Genomic DNA, 26,673 nt, shown 5'->3' with positions numbered 1-26,673 from the left:
AGCACATTACTAAGCACTTGGCACTCTTATTTATTTGATCCTACTGTTTTATTAGGTATCATTAACCCCATGAATGAGGTCCTGGGTTTAGAAAAAGGAGTGTGTTCAAGGCCATGCAACCAGTGGCAGAGGTTGGAATTCCCCCCTGTTGTCTGATGCCAAGGCTTATGTTCTTAACCACAAACTTTCCTGGGTCTGTTAGGAAGTAGTTAGGCTTTTGGAGAGTAGACTCAAAAAACTACCAGATATCATAGTTTCTGTAAACAAAACAAAAACAAAAACGTTTGGCATTCTAAACAACACACTTACAAACTGCCTTTGGGAAACAATTTTTTTGTTTGTTTTATTTCACTTTTTCAATTTTCTTGGAGTATAGTTGCTCAGCAATATTGTGTCAGTTAATAAATTTTTCTTCAAGTGTGTGTCACTTCTACTGATTTGTACAATCTGTGTCTATGTTGTGTAAATTCTTCTCAGAGGTGATGCCCAGTAATAGGGAAGAGCACTGGCCTAGAGGAGGATTTCCTGGGTTAGACCTGGCTTGACCTGCCCCTTAATATCCGTAAAATCTTGGGCAGTTATTTAACATCACTGGGTCTCATTCCTGACCAATAGGATAAAGACAATGAAACACCTAGTTACAGGATAATTACTAGGGATGTGATATACGACATGGTAAATATAACTAAAACTGCTGTATCTTATACATGAAAGTTGTTAAGAGAATAATTTCTAACAACCTCCATCACAAGGAAAAATATCTTTTCCTGTTTCTTTAATTTTGTATCTATATGAGATAATAGAAATTCACTTAACTTACTGTGGCAATAATTACAAAATATATGTAAGTTGAATCATTATGCTATGTACCTTAAACTTTTACAGTGCTTTATGTCAATTATATCTCAATAAAACTGGAAGAAAAAATATAAATAGATAATCTAAACTCACAAGCATGCAGGCAAACATACATACATAAAATGATAGTCTTACTTCAAGGAGTTTTGATGAGGATTAAATAAACTAATCCACATAGGACTTTGATAGCTAAATATCTGAAATAAAGCAAGCATTTGATAAATGGCAGTTATTCACATCATTAAAGTATTCTCTAGCTAGTAAACTCTCCAAGGGCAAAAATCACATGTTAAATTACTTTTGAATTTCCTAATGAGTACACTAGATGTTTGTTCAGTGGACTGAAGCTGAATGTGAAGTATTATCTGAAGAGAAGTCTCTGTACTTCAAGTTCTCTGCTCTGATTCAATTTCAAACAGAATCCTACCTTGCTAACCTTTGTCCACTAATAGGAACTTTGTTTTATTCTCATCTGTAATGCAGTGACTAAAAGAAAATCACAATGTTAAGACTCTCTTGCATTTCTTAAACAAACATTATTGCTGGTTACTGATAACATATCCAATACTTAAATACAAGTTACTTTCATTTCAACAAGGCTTCTCAGGGAAGGATGGAATTTTACTAGTCTAAAAAATTATTAATCAAAACTCGAGTTGTAACATCCTTGAATATTTGTTTCTGATATCCTCTAGAAATGTAACTACAACCTATTTCTCTCCTTCAGCAAGAAAGTAGCAGGAAAGAATTTGGCTCAATCTTTCACTGAAAGTATTTAATATGTATAAATCTACAATAGCTAGCAACTTTCATGTGATGTGTTGCTTTGAAGTCAATGAAGCTGAAAACTCACTTTAGAAAGTTCTCTTAATCCTTGAGAATATAACAGTGCGGTATTTTAATTATGACATGACAAATTGTAACACAAATGTACAAATATTGATGTGCAAGTCCTGGCATAATTCTGTGAATACTCGGCAAAACAGGTAGTGAATATGTTCTTTCATCTAAATCAGGACATTAAATAAGCCCAAAGAACCCGATTAAAAGCAATGAGTTTCCCAAGGACCGAGTTAACAGTCCTATCTGACATTGCTCTTTGGTGGCTAAATGACTTGCACTGAGAAACAAAGAGGAAGAATTCCATTTATGAGGACAAACTACCCTGGAGTTTCTCTTCTATTATAATGTTTTCAATTCAAATTAGTGACAACTAAACCAAGGAACAGACTTGACTGGATCAATCTAATGAATTATAGCTATAAACATGTCACTTCTCTTAAAATCCTCCAGTGCCTCTCAAATGACTTCAGGACACCCATTTGGCATGCAAACTCCACCATGATTTGGCTACAGCCTAATTCGTTTCCCCAAACAACTCTCTCCCTTCCACCCACTTTCCTCCGTATTTCTCATGTCAGCAGAGAATCATCCATATTCCCCTAAGAATCTAATCGCCTGCATTCTTCAGTCATCTTGGCGATTCTGATCCCTCTCCATGAGACTGTATTTGTGACTGTAGCTATTCTGCACACCCCTCAAGGCTCTTTTCATTTTCTCCCTTAATCTCATGATTGCACCAAAGGGTAGATGAGGGCTTAGAAACCTCTGCTTCTCATAATGTTTAACAGCTATACAAAGACATCTCAATAAATACAATATGTAACTAAGAAGAGTGTGATTGTCACATAAATGGAAATTGAACACCAAAGTCCTTGGGCCACTTCCACCCTTCCAATGGGGTTTCTGCCCTTAATCTTATACAAAAAATCTGGCACTGCCATTGATTCGATCTCCCTTTAAAAATGAATCTTCTTTCACTTTGTGCCCATAGCATACGGTTTTCCTTTTACTTTGGCCTTGACTGGATCCCATCTTGGTAACTGTTGTTTGTGTTTAGACGCCTGTGTTATTTCCCTTGCGCTTTCCTCAGAACAGGACTGAAGGCTTATTCATCAGGTATCACCCACACTGCTTAACAGAGAGCATCACTAGAAGTGGGTGTTCAACATTTAGTGGCCTGGAAATGAGAACAAATTATGAGAACAATTATGAGAGGCACAGTCTGAAAAATCAGGCCATGATTAATGAGTTAGCCTTATTAGTTTTAAGTACACACACTAATAGTTCTGTCAGCGATCTCTGTCTATAATCTCTTTGGCTTTACTTTCAGATTATTCCCTCCCACACTTCTGTTTATTTAGTCCCCACTGTGATGCTCCTAATGTACTAGTTCTCAAACTACAGTTTTGAATGAAAATAAAGAGTTTCTTTGTTAAAATTAAAGTATGAATAAGCTTTTCTCAATTCACATAGACACACACAAATAAATTTATGGTTAGTATGTTTCCAATTTAAATCTTGCTCTTAACTAGAAGCTATGCATGCAAATATAGTTATTTATCAATATTTCATGGGTTCATGTAAAGAGAACACGGTTCTTCAGCTGTTCACCTGAACACCAGAAAGAATCACTCTCCCAACCGTTTAACATGACAAAACCCTCTAACATAACTTTGCACCAAGAGGCTCAACTACTAGTCTACTTTCCTAAGGATCTACATTTTTAAAATTACATAATGAAGGGCTTCACTGGTGGCTCAGTAGTAAACAATCTGCCTTCTAATGCAGGAAACACGAGTTTGATCCTTGGCCCAGACTTCCCTGGTGGCTCAGAAGGTAAAGAATCCACCTGCAATGCAGGAGACCTGAGTTCGATCTCTGGGTTGGGAAGATGGCCTGGAGGAGGGCATGGCAACCCACTCCAGTATCCTTGCCTGGAGAATTGCCATGGACAGAGGAGCCTGGTGGACTGCAGTCCCTGGGGTCACAAAGAGTCGGACACGACTGAGCAGCTAAGCACACATGCCGGGAAGACCCCACATGCCAGGAAGACCCCACATGCCACAGAGCAACTAAACCTGTGTGCCACAACTATTGAGACTGTGCTCGAGAACCTGGGAACCACAGCCACCGAGGCCCTCCCATCCCAGAGCCTCTGCTCTGCAACAGGAGAAGCCACTGGAGTGAGAAGCCCACGCCCTGCGACTGGAGAGTGACTCCTGCTCACAACTAAAGAAAAGCTTGTGCAGCAATGGCGATCCACCCCAGCCAAAAATAGATAAATTATAAATTCCATAAGGAAACACTTGAAATGTAGACAATAAAAAATTCAATGTCTAAAATATCAACTGGAATACAACGAATGTCATTTTTTAAAGTGCAGAAAATTCACGCAAAAATACACTGTTTGTAAATTTCATGTTACAAATAGTGGTTTAATTACAATATGCAACATTTTCCTGTGATGTGAGCTACTGGTCATTGCTGGATTATTACCATAGACATTTATACATTAACAATGAAATCATGTCAATTTAAAAAAACTTTATTTTGTGCCTTTTGTATCTATATATATAGAGAGAGAATATTTATTGGAGTATAATTGGTCTACAATGTCTTCATTTCTGCTGTACAATGAAATGAATCAGTTATAAGTATATACATATCCCCTCCCTCTTGAACCTCCCTCCTACCCTACCCCTCATCCCACCCCTCTAGATCACTGCAAAGCACCAAGGTGAGCTCCCTGTTCTATACCACAGTCTCACCAGCTATCTGTTTTTACAAATAGAAGACCAAGTTATGGACAGAAAACAGAAAATCAATATAAACAAAGTATGTAGGAGTATATGTATCTGTCTATTTAAATACAAATGGGTAGACAGAAGAATCTGTGTATAATATAGAGATACTTAGAAGAATCTCTGTATAACATAGAGATACTTCTATCCATTTACATGTAGATAGACAGATAGATACATATACTCCCCCATACATCCTTTATGTTGGTTTTCTGTTTTCTACCCATAACTTGGTCTACTATTTTCAGACTCTATCTGTGTTCCTACTGAGACTGTTATTCTAGTGAAATCCTGATAGCCGGCCTTGACAAGTGTTGCAGTGCTGTGAGTTTAGATTCATGATTCAGTAAAGCCCTAGGATTCTCAGATTAAAAGTGCTATGGAAATGTACATTCCGTGCACTTTTCTTACATGTTCTTACCTTTTCTTTCTTCAAGGCAGAGTGCACAGCCCTTCTTCATGCTGCAGTTGAGCAAGGTTGCTCTCTACTAAGCACCATGGCCTCTGCTTCCAAATAGATTGCATTGCCCTGATGAATACTGCAGTTACTCACAGCACTGTTATTTGCTTTATTCATTTCCTGGGAATAGAATGAGCTATTACTTAAAACCAAAATCTACCTCTAAGAAATTTTAGTCATATGTTACCAATATATTATAGCATTATTAAATTATTTTAAAGGCTAAAGTCAGAAACGGAGAAGGCGATGGCACCCCACTCCAGTACTCTTGCCTGGAAAATCCCATGGATGGAGGAGCCTGGTAGGCTGCAGTCCATGGGGTCGCTAGGAGTCGGACACAATTGAGCGACTTCGCTTTCACTTTTCATTTTCATGCACTGGAGAAGGAAATGGCAACCCACTCCAGTGTTCTTGCCTGGAGGATCCCAGGGTCAGGGGAGCCTGGTGGGCTGCCATCTAAGGGGTCACACAGAGTCAGACACGACTGACGTGACCTAGCAAAGTCAGAAAAATAAGAAAAAACTTTGGTGCTGTCCGCTCAACCAATAGATGCCAAAACTTGCTTTTTTCTATGTTTCTTGTAAAGTACTACTTCAATAGCCTTACAAAGCATGAAGGTCCAAAAATAGCCTGTATTTTTCCATAATAAATCTAAAATTAGCAACTTCTTATTTCAATCTATGAGGTGTTTTCCCCCATAAATTCTCTATCAATTTAAAAATAAACAGATAAGGGCCTAAATGTGCCCACATCTAATAAAAGTATTCTAATAAAAGTGTGAAGAAAAATATACGTGGTCTGCATTCTGCATTCTAGTGGGAAATGCTTTTAGTCCTAAAATTTTCCATAGGACTTGCTATTTCAGAAATCTGTAGAATCTCTTTCACTTTTATCAAGTAATGCCAACCAACCAGATCCAGGGATCTTTGATTTAATTTTTTCTAAAACTGAAAGAAATTTTCCTATGGAGAATCCACATTTTCATAACTTTGTGAGACACTGGTCCTATTAATGTCACTTTATTATCCTTGAGAGCATAGAAAATGACTTATTCAGCTAGCAGGAGATAAATTATTATCTTCATTTAGACATCATATGAATGTTCATGTAATAGTTAATGTAGATACTTGGGGAAGAATTTTAGATAAAGAAAATAATTGTTCTCAACAAAATTAAATCTTAAAACCTGTGAACAAGGCAATCATGTAGTTGTTTTAGAATTTAGCAGTTGGATAAAGTTTTCTTTGACACATAATATGCTTTCTCTTTTCTGATCATAAGAATTAGAAAACTCACTATGTTTCCCTTTCTGACTTGGCTGCCAGGAAGCTCAGGGGTGAACTAATGGCCCATCATAATAAATGCTTTCCTGCTTATATTTAAATATATTCTCTTTTTTTTCATGATTTTTCACTTCACAGTTGGTTATTTCCATTTTATTATTCTGAGGTATCTAATAGATTATATATATATATGGAAAGAAGCAAAGAATTCATTCATTTCAATTAGAAATTCATTCCGAACCATTTGTTGTATATCCATTAGGTGTCAGGCACTGTTCTAGCCTAGAGGATGTGGATGCAGTTAGTTAAAAAATGATGTCCATGAGAGGAGTGAATATTCTTACTGTATTCATAAGAGAGGAAAAATCTGTAAGTCAAACCAACTTCAATAAAATGAAAATTTAAAACAATTTTCTTACAAGAAATGCCTCCCAACATCAAGTTAACCCTCACAAAGAGGAAGTTAATATAGTCAGTATAGTTATCTTTTGATTGTTGCTTTCAGGAATATGGAAAACTGATTACTTAATGATACAACCCTCTTTTCAAGGGTCCTGGAATAAAACCAGCCTTTATACTTGGACATGTGCTAAGTACTAATAATATCACTCATGAAATAAAAGTTCTCAAATAAATTGCCCGTTAATAACAGATCAACTTAAACATTCTAACTCCCAAGAAAGGGGGTTTGGGGTCTTAAGACTCCTGCCTTAAAGCTTCTGATGTAACAAATAAGCAGTACCTACTCGGTCAAACCAAGGAATACAACGCACTTTGTGTGGCTAACCAGGCAAGTATCATTTTTAACTGGTAAAGCAGTTCCCTTTTAGAGATGACCTCAAGGTTGGTGGGCCTAAATTTGCCCTTGCTTTCAGCTTTGTTTTGCTCTACCGGCTTGCAAATACATACCAGTCGCACACTGACCCTAGGGTGGCCTGCCTGCTGCTGGCCTGATGTTGGAAAAGTGATTGAAATTTACAAGGATCTTGCCCTTGGCCTTCACTCTCAGGGTGCAGCATTCTCACACACTATAAAGTGTTGCCAGCTCACAATAACCTTGTAGTCAGAGAAGCCAGCCCAGCAAGGCTGCCTGGAGATGGGGGTCACCTGCCCCAACAGTTGCAAATACACTAGCATGCACATGTAGGCGACCTGCTTGTCTTCCATTTGCAAGAGAAGGCTGTGTAAATAACTATATTTCCCAAAAGGCAAAATATTAGACTTCTCAATTTGAACTACGTACACTTAGCCTTCTCAGACTAACACAGGGTCTTTAAATGACAGGGTTGCTTTTATTTCACTAAGAAGTTAAACTAAAACATTCTTTAAAGTGTATCATGCCTTAGTGACTTTCTAGTGAACCCAAACACTGAAGCAACAAATAAGGAAGTATAATCACTGATCTTGAAAAATCTGAGGGCTCTAATGAGGAAAAAAGCAGACCAAGAATAAAAAATGATCCCAGATCCCTTCCAAAAAACGCTGAAAGAATTTTAGAATGCTGCAAAGCAATCACTTCATTAATTTATGCAACGACTCAAATTTTGTGGGACAAGAAATAACAGGGTCAAGGTGGCCAGGCGTATATAGGTGCAAAAACTGCAACTTTATATTAAATGGTTGAGGGAAGACTTAGGGAGGATGGGTACCACTGAGTCTGATGTTTCCAGATGTCGGCATTGGACATCTCACTCATGTCATTAAGTGAGCTAAATCACAGAAGGAACAAAAGGGACGAGAGGACCAATTTCGAGAAGGCAGCTGAGTCTCCCCTCCTCCGTTTCGTTCAGATTTGTCTTTCGGGCCTTTCTTTCCTAATGGCATTTCTTTGTAGGAAAGCTCCTCACATCTTTCGGTCTAATTATCTCATTGCACAAATCTTTGAAAAGGAAGGAACTGCGGTTTGCTCTGCGCGCAGACATCTTTTCTTCGGCCGAAGTTCTTATCTAAGCCTTCAACCAACTTTCGCTGAAAAGGATGTCGCCGAGGAGCGATGAGGCTTGAAATCCCGTGGTTTTCTCATTCTTTTTTCTTTCTCTCCGAAGACGCCACCCCTACACCTCGGCCCGCTCCCCACCATCTCCTGACTCGCGACAATTCACCACCGTTTTTAAGTGTGTTTTAAGGCATCTCCTCTGTCTCTTCCTCTGACCCGAGGTCTTTCAGTGTTAGGGCGCCTAACCAGGGGATAGGCAAATAGGATACTTAAGGGAAATAAAAGACCTAATTGAAAAATCTCGTGCTGCCTAGTTACGATTAAGTATGTTGCAGATAAGTGAGCATATTATTAATTTGCCGAGGTCTTTTGCCTTAAGCATTCATGTTTATTTAACAGACGTATACAGCGCGTACCATATACCAGACACTATTCCAAATGCTTTTAAAACACGACCCTCTTTGGTTTAAAAAGTATTTCTAAGTGACATTACATCCGCGTGTGCGTTTCGAAAGTCTTTGCCATAGTTTTCTTTATAACATGGGTACAGTGGTTAAGTCTTCAAAGACAAATACGGAAAAACTTTAACCAGTTGCAACTTTATTGCAAGCCAGTCATTTCCCTCTTTGCAATTTTTCGCAATTATTATAATTAAATGCAGCCGTATAGTGAGAAAGAACTTTTTTTTTTTTTCAATGACGAATTTGCACCCCGGGCGTTTGGAAGCGCCCGCTAATTTGATCGCGTGGCCAAGGTTAATGGCACCTGTAGGCATTCACTTTCAGAAAAATACGCAGCCTTCGCTGAATGTTGTGAAGGCTGAGATCGCAGGTCGGAGGCGATGTGTCCCCCAGTGGCCTGTGCAGACTGGACTCGGGCGCACCCGCCGGGGAAGAGCGATTGGCCACCCGCGCACACCCGCTCATCCTAGAAGGGCTCGGAGGACCGGGAGTCGAGTGGCGTCGGGGGAGGTCGGAGCCGGAGGGACGCGAGTCCGCTCGGCTCCCCGCAGCGGGCTCGGGCAGCCGAGCGGCAGCGAAGCAAAGGCCGGGAGACCCGCACAGAACAGAAGCCCACACCCGAGCTGGGGGGTCACAGTCCCCCGCGGCCCCGAGCTGACCCGGTCCAGCCCCATCAGGCCCCGCCCGGCCTGCCCCCACCACCTTCCCTCCCACCCCACCTCCCCGAGACTGTGCTTTGCCGGGTGTTAAGTTTCAGAAGTCAGGATGAAACGTTTCGGGTTTCTGTTCACACGGTTATTGCAGGCGCCGCGGTGGGGACCGCACAAAAGAGACGAGGGCTTGTGGGGAAGGGGTTTTGTGGTTTAACGAGGGCTTAACCGGCGGACTGCAGGTCCTTCTTGCTCCCCGCCTGCCCAGCTCCCGCCCGGGCTCGGCCTTCTCAAGTCGCGTCCCTTCCTCTTCTCCTCCCCGCCCCGCGCCGGTCTTGTGTGAGGAGAGAGAATGCAGTGTGAGAGGGACACCCTAAGCAGATCCCCAGAAAAATAAGAATCCGTCCGTGGCGCAGGCTTCTGGCGATTGATTGATGCCCCTTTCTCAGAGGCTTTTCCACACTTAGCACAGAGCTGCCCGGACGCGATGACTGCAGTCTCGGCTTGACCCGGACCGACCCGGCGCCCACCTCCCGGTATCGCGGCCCCTGGGCAGGCAAACCGCCGCCAGCTGCCCTCGCAGACACATCCTCGTAGCCGCCGGTTCCAAAGATACTACTGCAGATCATGGAGAGAAAGAGCAGCTTGAAAACGTGTTTTGAGGGCACATTTAGAATGATATACACCGACGCAGTCCAATGCACAAAAAACTGGACACGAATTTCGTCTTTTAGAAAACAAGTTTCCAAGCCCGATTTTTGTTCTTTTCTTTCACGTAGGGATTCTAATTAGCTCTACCGCTGTGACTACCCAAACCAGAGACTGTGGAGAATTGCAATTATCTGGATCATCCAAGCCCGAAAAACTCGAACTTGAAAAAACTAATAAACTTGTGTCCTAAAATACCCGCACCATTGATTTGTCCTTCCTGTCACCAGAGTAGACACAACTCCGACCCAAGGTCTACTCAGCGGGATCTATTATCTACAGTCTATAGCCCGGTTGGCCAAATGGAAAGAACTGATTCAGAGCAAATCGAAAATCATTTGGTGGCCTCTCAGACCGCCAGCGGTTTAAGTACCTGGTCGGGGAAACTCGCGTCCTTATCTGTTCTCGGCCCAGAGGCCGCGGAAGCAGCCGTGCGAGTTGCCAGGGAGAAAAGCAACTTTGATTTAGGGTTTCCAAAAACCCCAGAGGGCAAATGTGACCGCCAGGGTCAATCAGTCAGCAGTTTTGGTCCAGACAAGGGACAGTCGAGTGGGGCGGTTCGGTTAAGCCACGGCGCCTCCCGACGTCACACACGTTCGCTCACACTAAGCCACGCGCTTGGGGTTATTCTTTAAACACAGGGCTGAAACTTCACGGGCAGACAGCGGGGTGCGGAGGAGCGCCAAAACCCGAGGTCCAGAGCCCGCCCCTCTCCGGCCCGCCCCCGCCGCGCCCGCGCCGGCGCCCGTGCCCACGTCCGCGCGCCTCCCTATCTAGAGTTAGCAACTTCGCGCTCCCGCTCGCCACGGCGCCTCCCCACCCGCGCTCAGCTCCGGGGCCGCCGAGGCGCGGCCGAGTTCCCACGCCTCAAGCCCGAGCTCCGCGGCCCGCATTGGCCAGGCGGCCCCGCCCCTCCGCCTCAGCCAATCCCAGGTCACGCTGGCCCCCGGGGAGGCGGTGCCCGGCGGAGCGGGCGGGGGCCTGCGCGCGGGTGGCGGGCGAGGGGGCCCCGCCCGCGCGGGGAGGGAGGCGTGGCCGGCGCCGGCTCTTGCGGCCGGGCTGGGCTGCGGCGTGGGAAAGAGCCGCGAGGAGCTGACCGCGCCGCCGCCGGAGCCGCGCCTGCCGGGGCCCAGGGAGGGCGGGCGGGAGGAGGAAGGCAGGGAGGGCGCTGCGTCCCGCTCGGCGTCCGTGGCTCCGGCCCGGCTGCGCCCCGCGCGGTCCTCTCCGCGATGAAGCGCCCTTGCGAGGAAACGACCTCTGAGAGCGACATGGACGAGACCATCGACGTGGGGAGCGAGAACAATTACTCGGGGTGAGCGCGGGCTCGGCGGGAGCTGTCCGGAGCCCGAGGCATCGGGGAGCTTTGTGTACCAGCGGTTCGTTGGACATCCCAGGGTTCTTCGCCGCCGCCTTCTAACCGAGCAGGGGAAAGTTTTGCCTGGAATACTTTTGAGTGGTGGGCGCTCGCGGAGCGCGTGTTGGGGTGGGGCGAGGCATGTGGGTTTGCACTCGAGGGGTGGGGCGAGAAGACGGGGGACGCGGCTGGAAGTGTGCAGGGGCTGGCGAAGGAGGGTCCCCCGGCTGTCAGCGTTGGGCACGGGGACTCACACGTCCGGGCGACCCCGCGACGCACCCGCCACCGAAATTGTGTTGGGGAGCACTTTCAAAATGGGCCAGGCGAAGAGAGAGGGGGGAAAAAAAGACTTTTAATTTTTAAAGATGCTAAAAGATGACTTGCTTTTTGAAGAAATTAAAGCAGTTTGCGATGGCAAGGCTAAGTAGTTTGAGATTTCCAGGTTGGTCGAGTGTAACTTGGTTGACGGAGGTGTGAGTGACAAGTCTTTCGGGCATCCTCTCTCTTACTGCTCGTTCCTAAGTCTGGAAAAGATCGGGGATCGTGATCACAGAAGCCAGACCTCCACTCTGCAGTGACAGAGGGAGGTTATGGAGGCGTTTTAATGCCAAGGCGGGTCAAATGATAATTGCTTCTAATTGGCATCCCCAGAAGCTCCTTAATTATTTATCTGCAGCTGTCACTCAAGAGTAAAATTCTTTCTACCTTTGGAAAACTGGTTTTCTTTCAATATTATTCTAATATGTACAGACCTTAGCCTGGAATCAGCAGAAGCACAGATATTTACTTGAAATATTGTTTCCAAAGTATCTTATTAAAGTGTGTCATCTTACAAAAATGAGATCTGAAAAACAAAAGATGTGTGAAAGGTGAAACCAGTTGAGAAGGGGTGGGAATGAGGGGAACAGTTAATTCAGAAATAAGATCCAGAAGTGAGAAGGTGAGGTAATAAGAACCTGGTGTGCACAACATTTCTAAAATGAAAGAACAAATAACAGGAACCTGGAGAATTTGAGAACATGAAAAAGCAGAGTATCCATGAATTATGAAGAGAAACAGAGACCAACTAGAATGTATCATAAAAAATTATGTGACGGTGCAGTGATTTGATTGAACTTTTGATACAAAATATTTTTTTATTAGCAAACTGAAGATGGGTTGCAACTCAAGAGTTTTAAGCTTAGATTGAAGGCTGAGAGATACTCACCTAGAGTTTTATTTTCAAAGTAAAGTATTTACCTAATAGTTGATCTAATTTTAATTTTTCTCTTGGTGGCATATTTAATTTAGGGTCATTCTTTTGGAAAATTGACACAGAAAACATTGAATTTGTCTTTTTTTTTCTGTATGACTAATTGGAGTTTTGAAATAGTAAGATAATTTCTGTTTATCTTAAAGACTGCATCTAGGAACAGCAGTTTGACATATGGTGACTGTATATCTGTTTGATAATACTGCTAAACATGGCCTTTATTTTACAATAGCATTGCTTTGTTTAGTGGGTCTGACCTCAGGGAGGAGGAGGGATGCTATTAGAGATTAGCTGACTTTTAAGAAACATTTATGAGTGGAACTAGGAAGTACTAATATCTAACTTCTCACCCTGACTGCCCATAAGTATTTCATTGGGAGACCAATAAAAGTTTAGAGATGTTTTCTGCCAGTAGATTTGGCATCTGGATTACTCATTAAAAGAAAAAAATGGCATGATTCTTTCCTGAAAAGATATGAAAGAGCTGAAAGCAAAGTTTGTTAAGAATAAGAAGAATAAAATAACACTGATCTGAGCAATGCTCTCTCTCTGAATTATTTCGTGGGTGCCTTCAAGCACCCAGAAGAAACAATTGTTATGTTCAACCAGCACCTGAGAAACTCTTCTTATCTCGTAGGCAAAGTACTAGCTCTGTGATTAGGTCGAATTCGCCAACAACAACATCTCAGATTATGGCAAGAAAGAAAAGGAGAGGGGTATGTGATTCTTTATTTTTTTTCTTTTTGTTTCCTGTAATCCTGCCTAACGTGTAGCAGTTGTATTTTTCCGTTATGAATCATTTTATCATCTGTGTATTCATAAATTTTTCTTGTTGTTTTGCTTTTTTGGGGGATAGATAATAGAGAAAAGGCGTCGAGATCGGATAAATAACAGTTTATCTGAGTTGAGACGACTGGTGCCAACTGCTTTTGAAAAACAAGTAAGCTGCCCCCACCCCTGACCATCCCACCAAAGAGCTCAAAAAATCTAATTCTCTCATCTGGGAATGTGGGTTCTTGTTAAAGCTCATTAAAATAATGGTGTATGTGCCCTGATCTGGCACACAGCAGCTATTTCAATAAAATGCTTTGTTGTGGCAAAACTATTAAAAACATAATCCATCATGAAGTTGAAAAACATTTCCATTCTCTAGCTTATTTTCCCCTTCAGGGTAACGTGTCCATGCTTTCTCCGTTCTTTCTATGAATACCAGTAGTGGTTTAAAACCGAGCTGTATGTAGTAGTCTTCTTAAAAAAAAAAAAAAAACAGAAAAGATATCTACGTGAAATTTCATTTTTTGTCTCAAACTATTTTTAACTATTCTTTTAAGTAAGCTTTTTTATTAAAAAAGGAAGTAACATCTCTCATTCTATTTCCTAAATAATAGTACTAACAAAATTTATTTACCAAACCACTTGGTTTCATTTTTAATCCCTGGGTTAATAGAATCATGTTTACTTTGAGGCATATTTGTGAAAGTTTGGTAAAAATCAAACTAGCCATAAATTCCCCTTTTCAGAATTCAAGTGTTTGTTTACCAAAAAAAAGAAAAAGGAAAAAATATTTTGCACACTTGATAAAGTAGGAAGCCAAATGTTTAAATCTTCCTCTGTCATTTTGGAAAAGTTGTGGTTTTCCCTCGGCCTCCATGGTTGACGGTCAGAGTTCTAACAGCATCTTTCAAACAGCATGGCATCTTACCCTTGTTGAAGATGTTATACTTTCAATTAACTTCAAATAGGATATAAGACATCCATTGTTTGTTTATTCCACTTTGTTGTTTCATGAACCACAAACATTATAAAGCAAGCCCCACAAAGTCCTTGGAAATTATCCAGAAACTGCAGTTTTGTTATTAGTCACTTTCACTGAAACTCCTGTTCCTCTTCATGGAAAAATTGAACATGAACAGAAGTACAAGGTGTCGTATGTTATTGATTATACATTTTTAAAAGAAAAAAGGCACCCACTCTGTATGCTAAAACTGATAAGCTAAATATAATGGGCAAGTTGTAGTTTTGATTAGTAGCAGTTCCCACAACACGCTGAAAATGAAAATATCAGTAATCAGTGACATTTTTTACTTTCAGTACTGAAATGTCTACAGTTATAAGGAACAGTTCAGTGATTTTTGGGGGAGGAGGGAGGGTTGTTAGATTTTTTTTTTTTTCCCCTTAACTGTCGACTTAAAACAAACCTTAAAAGCAGACCTCAGTAGTTTGGCAGTTAGTTACCATAAACACAGGCTTTCCCATTTGCTGAGCTTGGCGACCAACCCTGGTGAGCTGGCTGTGTCACAATATGATTAGAAGAGTGTGCTTTTGAGCAGTTTAAATAACTCTGGCACTCTCACCATGTACTGGGTGCTGACAATTTTCACAAAACAAGTAAAGCATAGGAACCTGAAATAAACTGCAGTTTCCTTTTCAAGAAAACATACTGATTTAATTATTTTGCTCTTCCAAGAAATTAGAAGCCACCCACAGCCCTCTGAGACAGCTTGGAAGTGGCACATTTGTATTCCAGTTGGTTTCCAGAGGTGCCTTAAAATGGGGGAATGGGCATAAAATATATTTCCAAGACAGTTTTATTAAGAGCCGTTTTAAAGCGTTCAGATATCCTTAAGCGTTTTTGATGCTTACTAGATGAAGAGGTAGATTATGCTTCCTTGTTTATGATCTTGGAATTTACAGTGACACCTGCTGGTAGTTATTGGGGAAAAAAACTCTGAAAGTCCCTTTTTGCACTTTTGGTACTACCTACAGTAGTGTAGTATGGATTACCTTAAAGGCATCTTAGAATTCTATTTTTGAAAAATATGCTTTTAACAATAATTTGCTGAGATCCTATCTCCTTTTGCTCCAGAGTTGGATTCAACTGATCCAGACTTTAAGTGTCAGTTGCCCTATAGTGTTAGTTACTCAGTCGTGTCTAACTCTGTGACCCCATCAACTGTAGCTCGCCAGGCTCCTCTGTCCATGGAATTCTCTAGGGAAAAATACTGGAGTGGGTAGCCATGCCCTCCTCCAGGGAATCTTCCCCACCCAGGAATCGAACCTGGGTCTCCCACATTGCAGGTGAATTCTTTACCGTCTAAGCCACCAGGGAAGACTATTATATCTCGCCTAATAAAGTATATTATTAACTAGGGCAGAAATTGATGCAAAGTTTGAGAATTTTGCAGTTGTAATAGTTTGGGTGGAGTGATCTTAGTGTAATTGTTTTTGTGATAAAAAAATTACTTATCATGCCTTTTATTCTTTAAGAGTTAAAATGGCAAATATCTGTCACTAGGTGTGACATAATTAGTGTCTTCATGTGAAATTTGGAAGGAGTTCAGATTTTTTTTTCTGTGAAAAAATTAAACTGAGAATTTCTTAGTGAGAGGGAAAATGAACATTCAGGATAAATTCTTCCAAATCTGTTTCCATAGGATTTATGAGACTTCATTATTTGTTTATTCAGGGATCTGCAAAGTTAGAAAAAGCTGAAATACTTCAAATGACAGTAGATCACTTAAAGATGCTGCAGGCAACTGGGGGTAAAGGTAAGTCGGTGACTTCATTCCTCCTCTCCTTTCTGCCTTTCTCTTTTCATTTTTTTCTCCTTAAGATTGTAAGGAAGTCATAGTTGAACAGTTCTTTAACAAGCTGAGATAGGAGGTCCCAGATTAAAGCCGTGGAAATCAATGCTAATGGCAGGATTGAACTCGTGGGAAAGAACTTCTGGAACAAAAGAAGCACTTGACCCTGGGCTTGTGTTTGCTTTCATAGTACTGTGGGAGTAAGTCTTCATTCACAGCAGCCTGGTCAGAGGTTTGTTTGGGACTTTCAGAAGTGCATGCTGGAATTTGTACCAAAGACAAAACAAACACACAAACATCCAAACATAAACAGGAGGTTAGAGGCAATCTTTTTATCTTCTTCTTTCCCTCCCCCTCCATCCTCCCCTCCACCCATTAAATCAAGGCTAGAACTCAGTATCATGCAGCTATTCCAAAAGAAGTGAATTTTCATTGTTGTTTTCAGACTCTGATTGGTCTTGGATTTAGACCACACAGAGCATTTCAAGTGCAGGTAGTGAATCTCTGTCCTGGAAATCACTGATGGAACAGTCATTCCTGCAGAGAGCAAACAGGAGCAGGTGCCCTGGCCCAGTGCCATGGAGAGATATATTCTGTACCAGATAGTGATTTAGGGAAGAATAGTCCAGGGGTCTCAGGGACAGACCCTCACTTCATGGTATAAATGGACTTGAGATCCTGAACGCTGATTGATTCAGATTTCATTATCTTACTTCTTGCATATCACTCAGACTTGATTTTGCCCATTGTATCTTTTTCACCCTCAAGAAGGCCTTTGGTATTCGTCTTACCCAAGGGTGCTAGTCCATATATTTGATAACTGGCTGAGGAGAGGGTACCACAAAGAGGAAGCCCTGCAGCTACACCCTAGAGGCTTCTCTCTGTTCAGCATTAACTTTTAGTGCAGAGCACCAGCGTTTTCCCTAGATCAGGGCAGAAGCAGGGCACTGGAGAGAAAGAGCTGTTTACCAATTGGTGCCCAAGTATTTCAGTATTTAACTCCAGCCGAGGACCTGTGGAACATCAGCTCTGAGCGTCTTTCTACCTATGTCAGGTGGAGGGTGACTGTGGTAAAGAGATGCCCTCACGCGCAGTGTGACTTTTTACCCTCTGTTATCCCTGGTCAAGGAACCATCCTGCATGAATAAACATACTGAATGGGTATGGAATTGTGATTTCTTCTCATTAAAATGTAACCCTCCGCAAAGCATGCAAATATTCTTACATAATAGAGAACTGGATGAAATTGTAGATGCTAGTGATCCAGCCCAGCTTAGCCACTGCCCCCACCTTTAAACTGAGACACAGGTGCTGACCTACATGTGGAGGCCTGTACTAGCAGCACTGAATTCTCAAGGGTCCCCACAGCCCCCTGAGTCTGTCTCTACACGTGCTACCTCGAGATATTAGGAGACTGATTGAGTTAGAGATGCTGCAGGGGAAAGCTGTTTGATTGCTTTACCTCTCTTGGCACCGTTAGCTGTAAAGCTAAGAATTATTATCAGCGTTTCAAATAGTTGGCATGAGCTATACTTCTAAAGAGTAATATTGTTCTTATGCCTTAGTATAAAAACGAAGTTCCATCTTGGTTGCTATTCTGGGCTACCTGAACAGTCCTAAAATCCGTCCCAAAATAGTCTGTGAACAGACATTTGCGAGCAAGTTCCATACAAGTCGCCTGACTGCCCGGTCATTAGAGAGGTCACCTCACCAGAGAATGTGTGGGCCTTGGGGGGAGGAGGGGCTGGCAGTGTGGGCGCAAGTTGTTAGACTCACAGCAACTATGGGGCCTCAGAATGTACTGGCGAAGGGCAGAGACTCTGCGGTTAGGTTGCCTGGTTTCAAATCCTGGCTCTGCTATTTTTTCTTTTTTTTTTTAAGCTCTGTGATCCTGGATAAGTTACTAACCTTCTCTGAAGCCCTGTTTCTTCATCTATAAAATGAGGACAGTGAGAGTGTTCACTTCACCATGTTGTTGTGAGTTTAGTCACTTAAAGCCCATAGAGCAGTGATGGAAGTGGCGTGGACCCCTCTGCTATTATTATTGGCCCAAGATCCAGTCACAGGAAACAGCTGCTCATCGTGGTTTCCCTCTGCATTCAGCAGTAGAATAGGAATTATATAATTTATATGCCTTAAGATGCAACAGAGAACTTAGCCATGTGCAACAATATATAGCCAGCAAGTCACCAATTTCAATTACTTTGTGCCTAGTCATGAAAATTCTTGGAAGCTCTTGGGGTTCAATTCTTTTGATCTATTCTTTAGTCTGTTTTGCTAAGGCAGTAATTTCTAGAGAAGATTTAGAGTAATCTAAATTTCTAGATCCCTCTGCGTTTCTGGACTCTGTCTACTCTGATGATTACCTCCCTTCTCTCGCGGAAGTCAGAAGTCTGCAAAGCCTTGCAGAGAACCCTAAGGACACTTAATGTGACATCTTTCTTTGGAGACATCTTCAGGAAGAACTTTACCTCCCAAATGTCAGGGGCTTTATGGCTAACTGTGCTGAAGGCCTGGGATGATAATGATTTTTGTTGCTTGTCTTCCACATTTCATGATATTCTCTTACGTCAGCTTTGTGCTGTTACTATCTTAATGTATATATATTTTCCCCAAATTTATTTTTTGGGACTTCCAGGTTTCTCTTGGAATTCTAGCTCTTGAACTTTTAATACTGTGACAACTATTTTTCCAAAGTCAAACTATAGGATAAGTTAGTTTAAATGTTAATAGATGATAAATGAAACAGGTAATACTTTGATCTACAAAAACAAAAAAGATAATACAGTAAATGCCTTAGATGAAAATAATCTTGTTTGAATGTGATATTTGTCATTTATATATACACACATTCCCAAAGTGAGTAGACTACACTTTAATTTGAAAATTGTTTTTTAAAAAAACTTGCAAATGAGAAAAAAAATCTGAGAAGGATGTGTTTGTACATACTAGAGGTCACTAATTCAAAGTGGTGACATTTCCCCAAATCTCTGATTATTATCAGTACCCTAAATTGGAACTGATACTAGTCAGATGTTATTATTTTCTATTCTAATGTATTATCTTTGGATAAAAAGAGATTCCCATAAATGTGATGGACTTTAGCCATTTTTATGATAATAACCTTATGTGTAGGGGTACAAACATACAGACGGACATAATTAACATATATTTTTTTTCTTGAATAAATGCCAGAAAAAACTTAAACTAAGATAACCAGTGAAATAAATTTATATTTGAACTTCAGGAAAGCTAGGAGTTATAGTAACCTCATGGCAGCCAAGGAGCCTCATATTATTACCTGATAGAAAAATCCGATCTTCAAATTAGTAACCACATTTTAAAAAATCATTTTTCTTTCTTTAAATTTTTTTCATACAAAGAATGGCGTTTTCATTTTGTCAATTAAGAAAAAAAAACCACCACGAGTCACGAAGCATGTGTGACTTTATTAAGCAGTTCTAGCACATTTCTAACAAAGTCCTCAATCTGGTTGTGTGTTTTTCACATCTCTTCTACAAGTGCCAAGGGAGTGAGGATGTTTCCGATAAACCCTTTAATCTCTAACTCATGTGACAGAGACAGAGAGACTGGTCCTCTGTAATACCCGTGCAAAAGTTTACTAGAGAATTTCACTGTCCCACCATACAAAAGAGACACCATTTTTTTTTTTTTCTGGAAGTGTTTGAAACACAGATGTTCTTAATTTTTACCCCCACTGTGATATTTGGTTGCAAGAACAGCTGTAGTGTATAGCACTACCAGAATTGTCACACATGTGAATTGCAAAGTATACTTTCTTAACGTCTGCAAAAATTACGGCCATAAATAGCTGGCAACATCTTCAGAAAGGATCGCTGCTGCTGCTGCTAAGTCACTTCAGTCGTGTCCGATTCTATGCGACCCCATAGACGGCAGCCCACCAGGCTGCCCCGTCCCTGGGATTCTCCAGGCAGGAACACTGGAGTGGGTTGCCATTTCCTTCTCCAGTGCATGAAAGGAAAAGTGAGAGTGAAGTCGCTCAGTCGTGTCTGACCCTCAGCGACCCCATGGACTGCAGCCTTCCAGGCTCCTCCATCCATGGGATTTTCTAGGCAAGGGTGCTGGAGTGGGGTGCCATTGCCTTCTCCTAGCTGTACTTAAATCTCTGAAGGAGAGGGTGGAACGTAGCCGGTGCTTACTTTTCTAATGGTTATCATTCTGTCTCCCTCGCTGTCTCTCCTGGCCTGCACTGTGCTCGAACCCCCTCTTAGGCTACTTTGACGCACACGCCCTTGCCATGGACTTCATGAGCATTGGATTCCGGGAGTGCTTAACGGAAGTGGCGAGGTACCTGAGCTCGGTGGAAGGCCTGGACTCCTCCGACCCGCTGCGCGTGCGCCTGGTCTCGCATCTCAGCTCTTGCGCCTCGCAGCGGGAGGCGGCGGCCATGACCTCCTCCCTGGCCCACCACCATCACCCCCTGCATCCGCACCACTGGGCGGCGGCCTTCCACCACCTCCCGGCAGCCCTGCTCCAACCCAACGGCCTCCACGCCTCGGAGTCCACGCCCTGTCGCCTGTCCACCACGTCGGAAGTGCCTCCTGCCCACGGCTCCGCCCTCCTCACCGCCACGTTCGCCCACGCGGATTCCGCCCTGCGGATGCCCGCCACGGGCAGCGTCGCCCCCTGCGTGCCGCCTCTCTCCACGTCTCTGCTGTCCCTCTCCGCCACCGTCCACGCGGCCGCGGCAGCGGCCACCGCGGCCGCGCACAGCTTCCCTCTGTCTTTTGCTGGGGCGTTCCCCATGCTTCCCCCAAACGCAGCTGCCGCCGTGGCAGCTGCCACAGCCATCAGCCCGCCCTTGTCGGTATCAGCCACGTCCAGCCCTCAGCAGACAGGCAGTGGAACAAACAGTAAACCTTATCGACCCTGGGGCACAGAAGTAGGAGCTTTTTAAGGTTTCACGGAACTCCTCGCAGTAGCAACTGAATGTCCTTCATTTCCGAGTCAGCTTAAAACCTCTGCAACCGTGGAAGTAGCCATAGAGATGTCTGCAGACCCGCAAAGGAACAGTAAAGCTGTTTGAGACACAAACCTCACAAGTGGAAATGTGGTATTATCTTTTTTTCCTCTGTTTTGGTTTAAGGCGATTTGTAACTTGACATCAGCAACTTTTGAAAACTTCACACTTGTTTCCATTTAGAAGTTTCCTGGAAAATATATGGACCATACCATCCAGCCAGTGCATCAGGATGTCTGAATTGGGGAAGAAAAGTGACCTGACTCAATTCTCTTGAAACTAGATGGGAAAAAATATTTGTGTTTCATAAGTGCCTGAGCTAGTAAAGTTTTCTTTTGAACATACAATATTGCACAAGTAAAGAAGAGTGTAGAGGTTGGGTTAAGAAAGGATAAGGGACAGAAGTCCTGCATTAGGCTGCAGATACTTCAATACAAGAGAAGAGCACTCTGTTGAAACCAGCAGGTTTTTATTGGCCAAAAGGATTGCTGAAAATAATTTTCAAGTTGAAAGTCCTAGTTTTATCTTAGTTTGCTTTCTTTGTACAGACTTGCCAAGTGGTGACATTTAGCAATGCATTAGTGTAAGCAATTATTACATCAGTGCTCAGATTAACAAGCAGTTCTGCCCTGCCTGCAGACCCCCAGGCATTTTCTTTCATGGCTCAAAACGTGGTGCTTCTTTATATAAACCATGCATTTATAGAGTGCACCTAGAAGCAGTTGCTTACTATGTGCCCACCAGAGCCTGTCTGACTCATGCCAACTTGAAAACTCTCCAGTTGTAAAAGTTTAATTTATTCTGTATCATTTGGACAATTTTTACATATTTATCTTATTGATTTCATCCCAATAACATGTAAAATCTATTGTCACCTTTTGGAGAGAAGTTGCATTTCTGGAAGTGATGAGGCAGGGAGAGAACAATGGTAAAAGAAAAGCCACAATTTTTAAACGTCCTTTGTCAAGCTTGTGATTGCATTTGATCCCAAATCAAGATGAATGTATTCAATGGGATGTACATAAATTATTTTTGTCCATGCCTAGACTAGTGCTACATAATGTGTTTTGGTTTTGTTGTTTTTGTTTGTTTAACAACAAAATAATCTCTTAATACTTTGAAATTGAGCACATGAGATTTTATGTTTGAAAGACAAAGACACAGCATGTATTATTATGCACTTCATTTCTCTGCTGTGTGGAGAAAGCAATAAACATTATGAGAATGTTAAACATTATGCAAAATTATACTTTTAAATATTTGTTTTAAAAATTACTGTACCTAGTCTTCTATGCATTACTTTGTAACCTTTTTCTATGCAAAAGTCTACATATCACTAATTAAATGAAGTCCTTTTTGACCATTTTAATGTGGATGAGTTGCTTTGCAGAATGAAAGTTTACAGGAATTTCAAGAAAGGCCTTGTTTCACTAACAAATTAAGCCTTGGCTTTTCTTTTTCTAAGTCATTTGGTATAATTCACAGCCTTGAAAATAACAGATATTTGAGTTTGAAAATCAATTAAGTATAGGTGAGTATGATACCATTCGGAGGCAAGAAGTGATTGGTTTCTTCTGCCTTTTATTTTTAGCATAGTTCTCGGAAAAGTCAAATAGCATAACATCAAATAATAGTATACTGATCGTAAGGTAATAAGTTTGTGTCATACGTGTTGTAACTCAAATATTTATAGAGTGTTTTTGAAACATCACTTGCTCTGTACCTACCTCAAGATTCTTTTGATGCTGTAGAAACTATGCAGGGAGCCCTCCTTCAGTGAAGCCTAAAATAGATTATCTCAGAGTTTCTGAAACTATTGGGCCAAACATAGGAGAAGATTTTTTAAATGTTCTTATTATGCTTATCAATTATGCTTAGAGTTAAAGGAAAAAGTAGGAGTCCTCTTAAATAATTTTAATTTTGAAAAATCAAGCATATAGTTTATTTTTTCTTTCTGTAAGTGGGTGAAAAAAATGAGCCAAAACAGATCACCTTTGTTCCTGTCTGTAAGCTCTGCGGTTATTTTCTGTCAGTTAGCTCTGATGGGATTAGGTAACAGCAAAATGGGTTTAGTGGTATTTGGAGTTTGTTTCTTAGTCATGATTTATGGATAACAGGCATAGAAATAATTTTGATTTAGGATCTAATAGTTGATTCTGTGCCTGTTGTAATGACAGCATTCAAATAACTTTTTGTAGATTGTAAACTTTTAGTGATCAGGATTTTTTTAAATTTGAATTAAATATTGAAAGTAAATCCCCTCTTCTTTCTTTCTTTCATCTTTTTCTCTTCTTGTTTCAGTTAGATATTGGTTATTATTTTTCAATTGAGTTGATTAAAATATTTGCCAGCCAACATGTTACATAGTTGCTAAGGGTTTTCAGTATTCCTAAAGATACTGGGTCCCTAGCAGGGACCCTCGAAAGAAACAGGTGCCCTGAAAATGAGGAAAGGGGTTTCTAGAAACAAACTAGGGAGGCTCTTTCTCTCCTTGGGATCTTTTGCAGTTACAAATACGACATTTCCTATCATATTCGGAGAAATCTAAGGGACTTTTAAAGTAATGTTAAACATAGAGTCCAAATATTAACTAGACTGTTGGCTTATAATCCACATGTACAAATGTATCCTCAGTCTTAAAGATGCCAATTTAAATTATCTTTCTTATTATGTACTTAACTTGTCCCATTTACCAATAATTAGTGCAAGGTAAAAGTAATCACAAAGCAAGATGATTTTAGAATTTCCTATCTCGGCAAGTCTAAGACTCCATCAGTTACAAAGTACACTATCAGTTTAAGTATTTAAGGAAAAGTACCACCACAACATAATTTTACATATTCCAATTTCCAAAGTGTGAAACTTTTTAAAAAATTGCATCTTGCATTTGAGGTGATACAATAATAATATATTCAAATGTAATTTTAAGAATCCGTGGCTAGAAATGTACATAGATTAAAAAGTGGGGGATTTAGCTTTCTTTAAAAATATCAGCAAGAGTCTAGTCAAATCAAAGAATCTGGATTGACCTTGTAATGGTTTAATGATCTAAAGATAGATGTATTTTTTTAAGCTTTTCATGTTTTATTGCCCAATGGGACTCTTCCTACTTCTGCATTTTACTGAAGAAAGGAGTTTGACTTCCCTTTGTAATTCTTTTAAGATCTAAGCAATAACCGAGGTTGTGAATAATTTAGCAACTACAACAAAGCATTACAGCACATACGACATCATAAACTGTGACTATAGCTTGTGTTCTTTGGAATGAAGGATAAGTCTTTGAACTTGAATGAGATATCTTTAAAAGAAGAAAAATCCCTTAGCTCCATAGACAGTCTTGTACGAGAGGCCAGAGGCAGATGGGAAATGGTTTTTCAGGTACCAGGTGGCACCTTCTCCCCCTCTTCTAACTTCAGAAGAATAGACTGGAATGGGGTTGGTTGGTCAGGGAGTCAGGTCCTCTTTTAAGACTGACAGAATCAACAATACACTGTAAGTCACTAGTCTAAAAACAAATATAAGACGTAATACTATTAATACTGTTCCATTTTCTGTGCTAAGCTCCATGTCAAGTGCTTGACGTCTGTTACCTCATTGAAGCCTGGTTAAGTGTCCTATAGAGGAGATAGTCTTATTATCGTTGTGTGTTAGGAATGGAGAAGAGGTTGATTTCCAAGGTCAAACCTAGCAGTTTGAGCTGTGAGTCAGCCCAGGCCTCTCTGATTCTTAAGCCCATACCTTTGACCTCTAGGCAGTAGCTTCTGGCAGAACTTTTGGACTCACTCATTCAGACTAACCAAAAGTTTCAACCTGCCTGAGATCACTTTGAGCTAAAGACAAGAGTAAATTAGCATAAAAATCACTATCATCTCTCCCATTTAGTATGTGAAAAGATAAAAAATAATAACTGCACTTTATAATAATGCAACATAAAAGGAAATTATTTTGGCAATTCCCTGGTTTTAACTTTCAACTGTCAAGCAGTTGAGAGTTAAAGTTTTAAACTCCTTATCTTAATCAGTGAAATTACCCTCTGTAAAAGCTATCAAAAAATATTCTATGATCTCAGTCAAGGTGGCTGACAAAAGTGAGGCAAAATAGTTACTAGATAGCTGAGAGAATTGAATTTGAGAAAAATTCCTGTCTTCCATTAGACATAAAAGTTAAGGGTTTTTTTTTTTCTTTTAGGGGAAAATGATGGATTATTCTGAATGTTTATACATTCCAGGTCCATCATGTCATAAAACAACACTCTTCGTTTGGCTTGTGAAGACCTACTCAGTAATCCGCTCACTTTAACAAGTCTTGTTATCAGGAAGGGCTCTTTAACTAACCTAAAATTTTCCACCTGCTGTTAAGCATGCTTTCTATAACAGTTAACAGTTTATATGTGTATAATTTTTCAAAAATCTTGTATCCAGAGACATTTTTATATGCCTCTAAATTCTCAGTCTTCTGAGAGCTGAGTATTCTGTATCCTTGACCTCTGTTGTCATTCTATTAGTCTGTGGGAATGAAGAGATTTATGCATATGAAATGGAATATGCATGTAACAGAATGCCTCGTAAGCTTTTCTTTTTTTTTTAAGGAACCGAAAGGCAAGTTAACTCCAAAATTTCTTGCCTTAAGCTTGCATTGCAGTCATTTTGTGTTTTCATTGCAGTAAAAACAAAGTCAAATTTTCTCATGCGGAAGATAAGCTATTTTGCAAAGAAGAATGGCTACTATTTATAATGTTTTACTTGTGTAAGTGGGATGATAAATTTTATATTTCTCACAAATTCCTAAAACAACTGAGTATTTTGAGTTAATCCCGCCTGTTCTGATTATAAGTTGTTGCGCTGAATATTATTTACCATATTATAAAACTAAAACTCTGCCTGCTTTCCAGGTCTTTCATTGCTTTTTTTTTTTTTAGCCTTTTCCTTTAAGTTTAGAGGACCAAAGACTTTTTTTTTTCCCCCCAGCAAAACAACATGAACAGAGCTTTATGTAGCTGCTTGTGTAGACTTTCTCCTGGGCCAGCAAAGTTTGCCGTCTTCCCATATCCTAGCCGGTCTGTCCCAGCACAGCTGCTTTAAATAGGCTTCCCATGAGATGTGGCCGCAGTCAGGAGGGCAAAGCACAGAGGTACAGAGACCATATGTCACCATCGTCATAACACATTTCTCAGTCACAGTCACCAGCCGCCTTCCAAACAGAAACTAAGCCAGGCACTTGTTGTCTCACAGGCAGCCACTGTCAAATTTATTTTGTTATTTTGACATATTTCTGACAGCAGAAAGATAAGCATAGCATAGTGGAAATGGTGGAGTGTGGTAACATTAAAACCCACATACAGCCTGGTGGCATCGGATAAGGGTGCTATCATCTTATGAGGATACTATCAAGCTCATCGGGCAAGCATTGTCTCTGGTGACAACATCCTTGATTGCTGCAATGAAGAGGCTTGAGGGGACACTGAGTCCCCTTTCAAGGTAC

General features: G+C 41.2%; 1 protein-coding gene across 1 annotated transcript; it reads left to right on the top strand.

Annotated features, from left to right (window-relative positions):
• On the top strand, positions 11,036 to 23,394 carry HEY2 (hes related family bHLH transcription factor with YRPW motif 2). The gene is made up of 5 exons (XM_018052952.1): positions 11,036 to 11,312; positions 13,244 to 13,322; positions 13,463 to 13,546; positions 16,073 to 16,154; positions 20,444 to 23,394. Exons 1-5 carry the CDS (start codon positions 11,230 to 11,232, stop codon positions 21,127 to 21,129), a joined length of 1,014 nt encoding a protein of 337 aa, XP_017908441.1. The 5' UTR covers positions 11,036 to 11,229; the 3' UTR covers positions 21,130 to 23,394.

The sequence above is a fragment of the Capra hircus genome, chromosome 9 (genome assembly GCF_001704415.2).
Source record: "Capra hircus breed San Clemente chromosome 9, ASM170441v1, whole genome shotgun sequence".
NCBI classification, from domain to species: domain Eukaryota; kingdom Metazoa; phylum Chordata; class Mammalia; order Artiodactyla; family Bovidae; genus Capra; species Capra hircus.
This window is presented reverse-complemented; position numbering and strand designations above follow the sequence as displayed.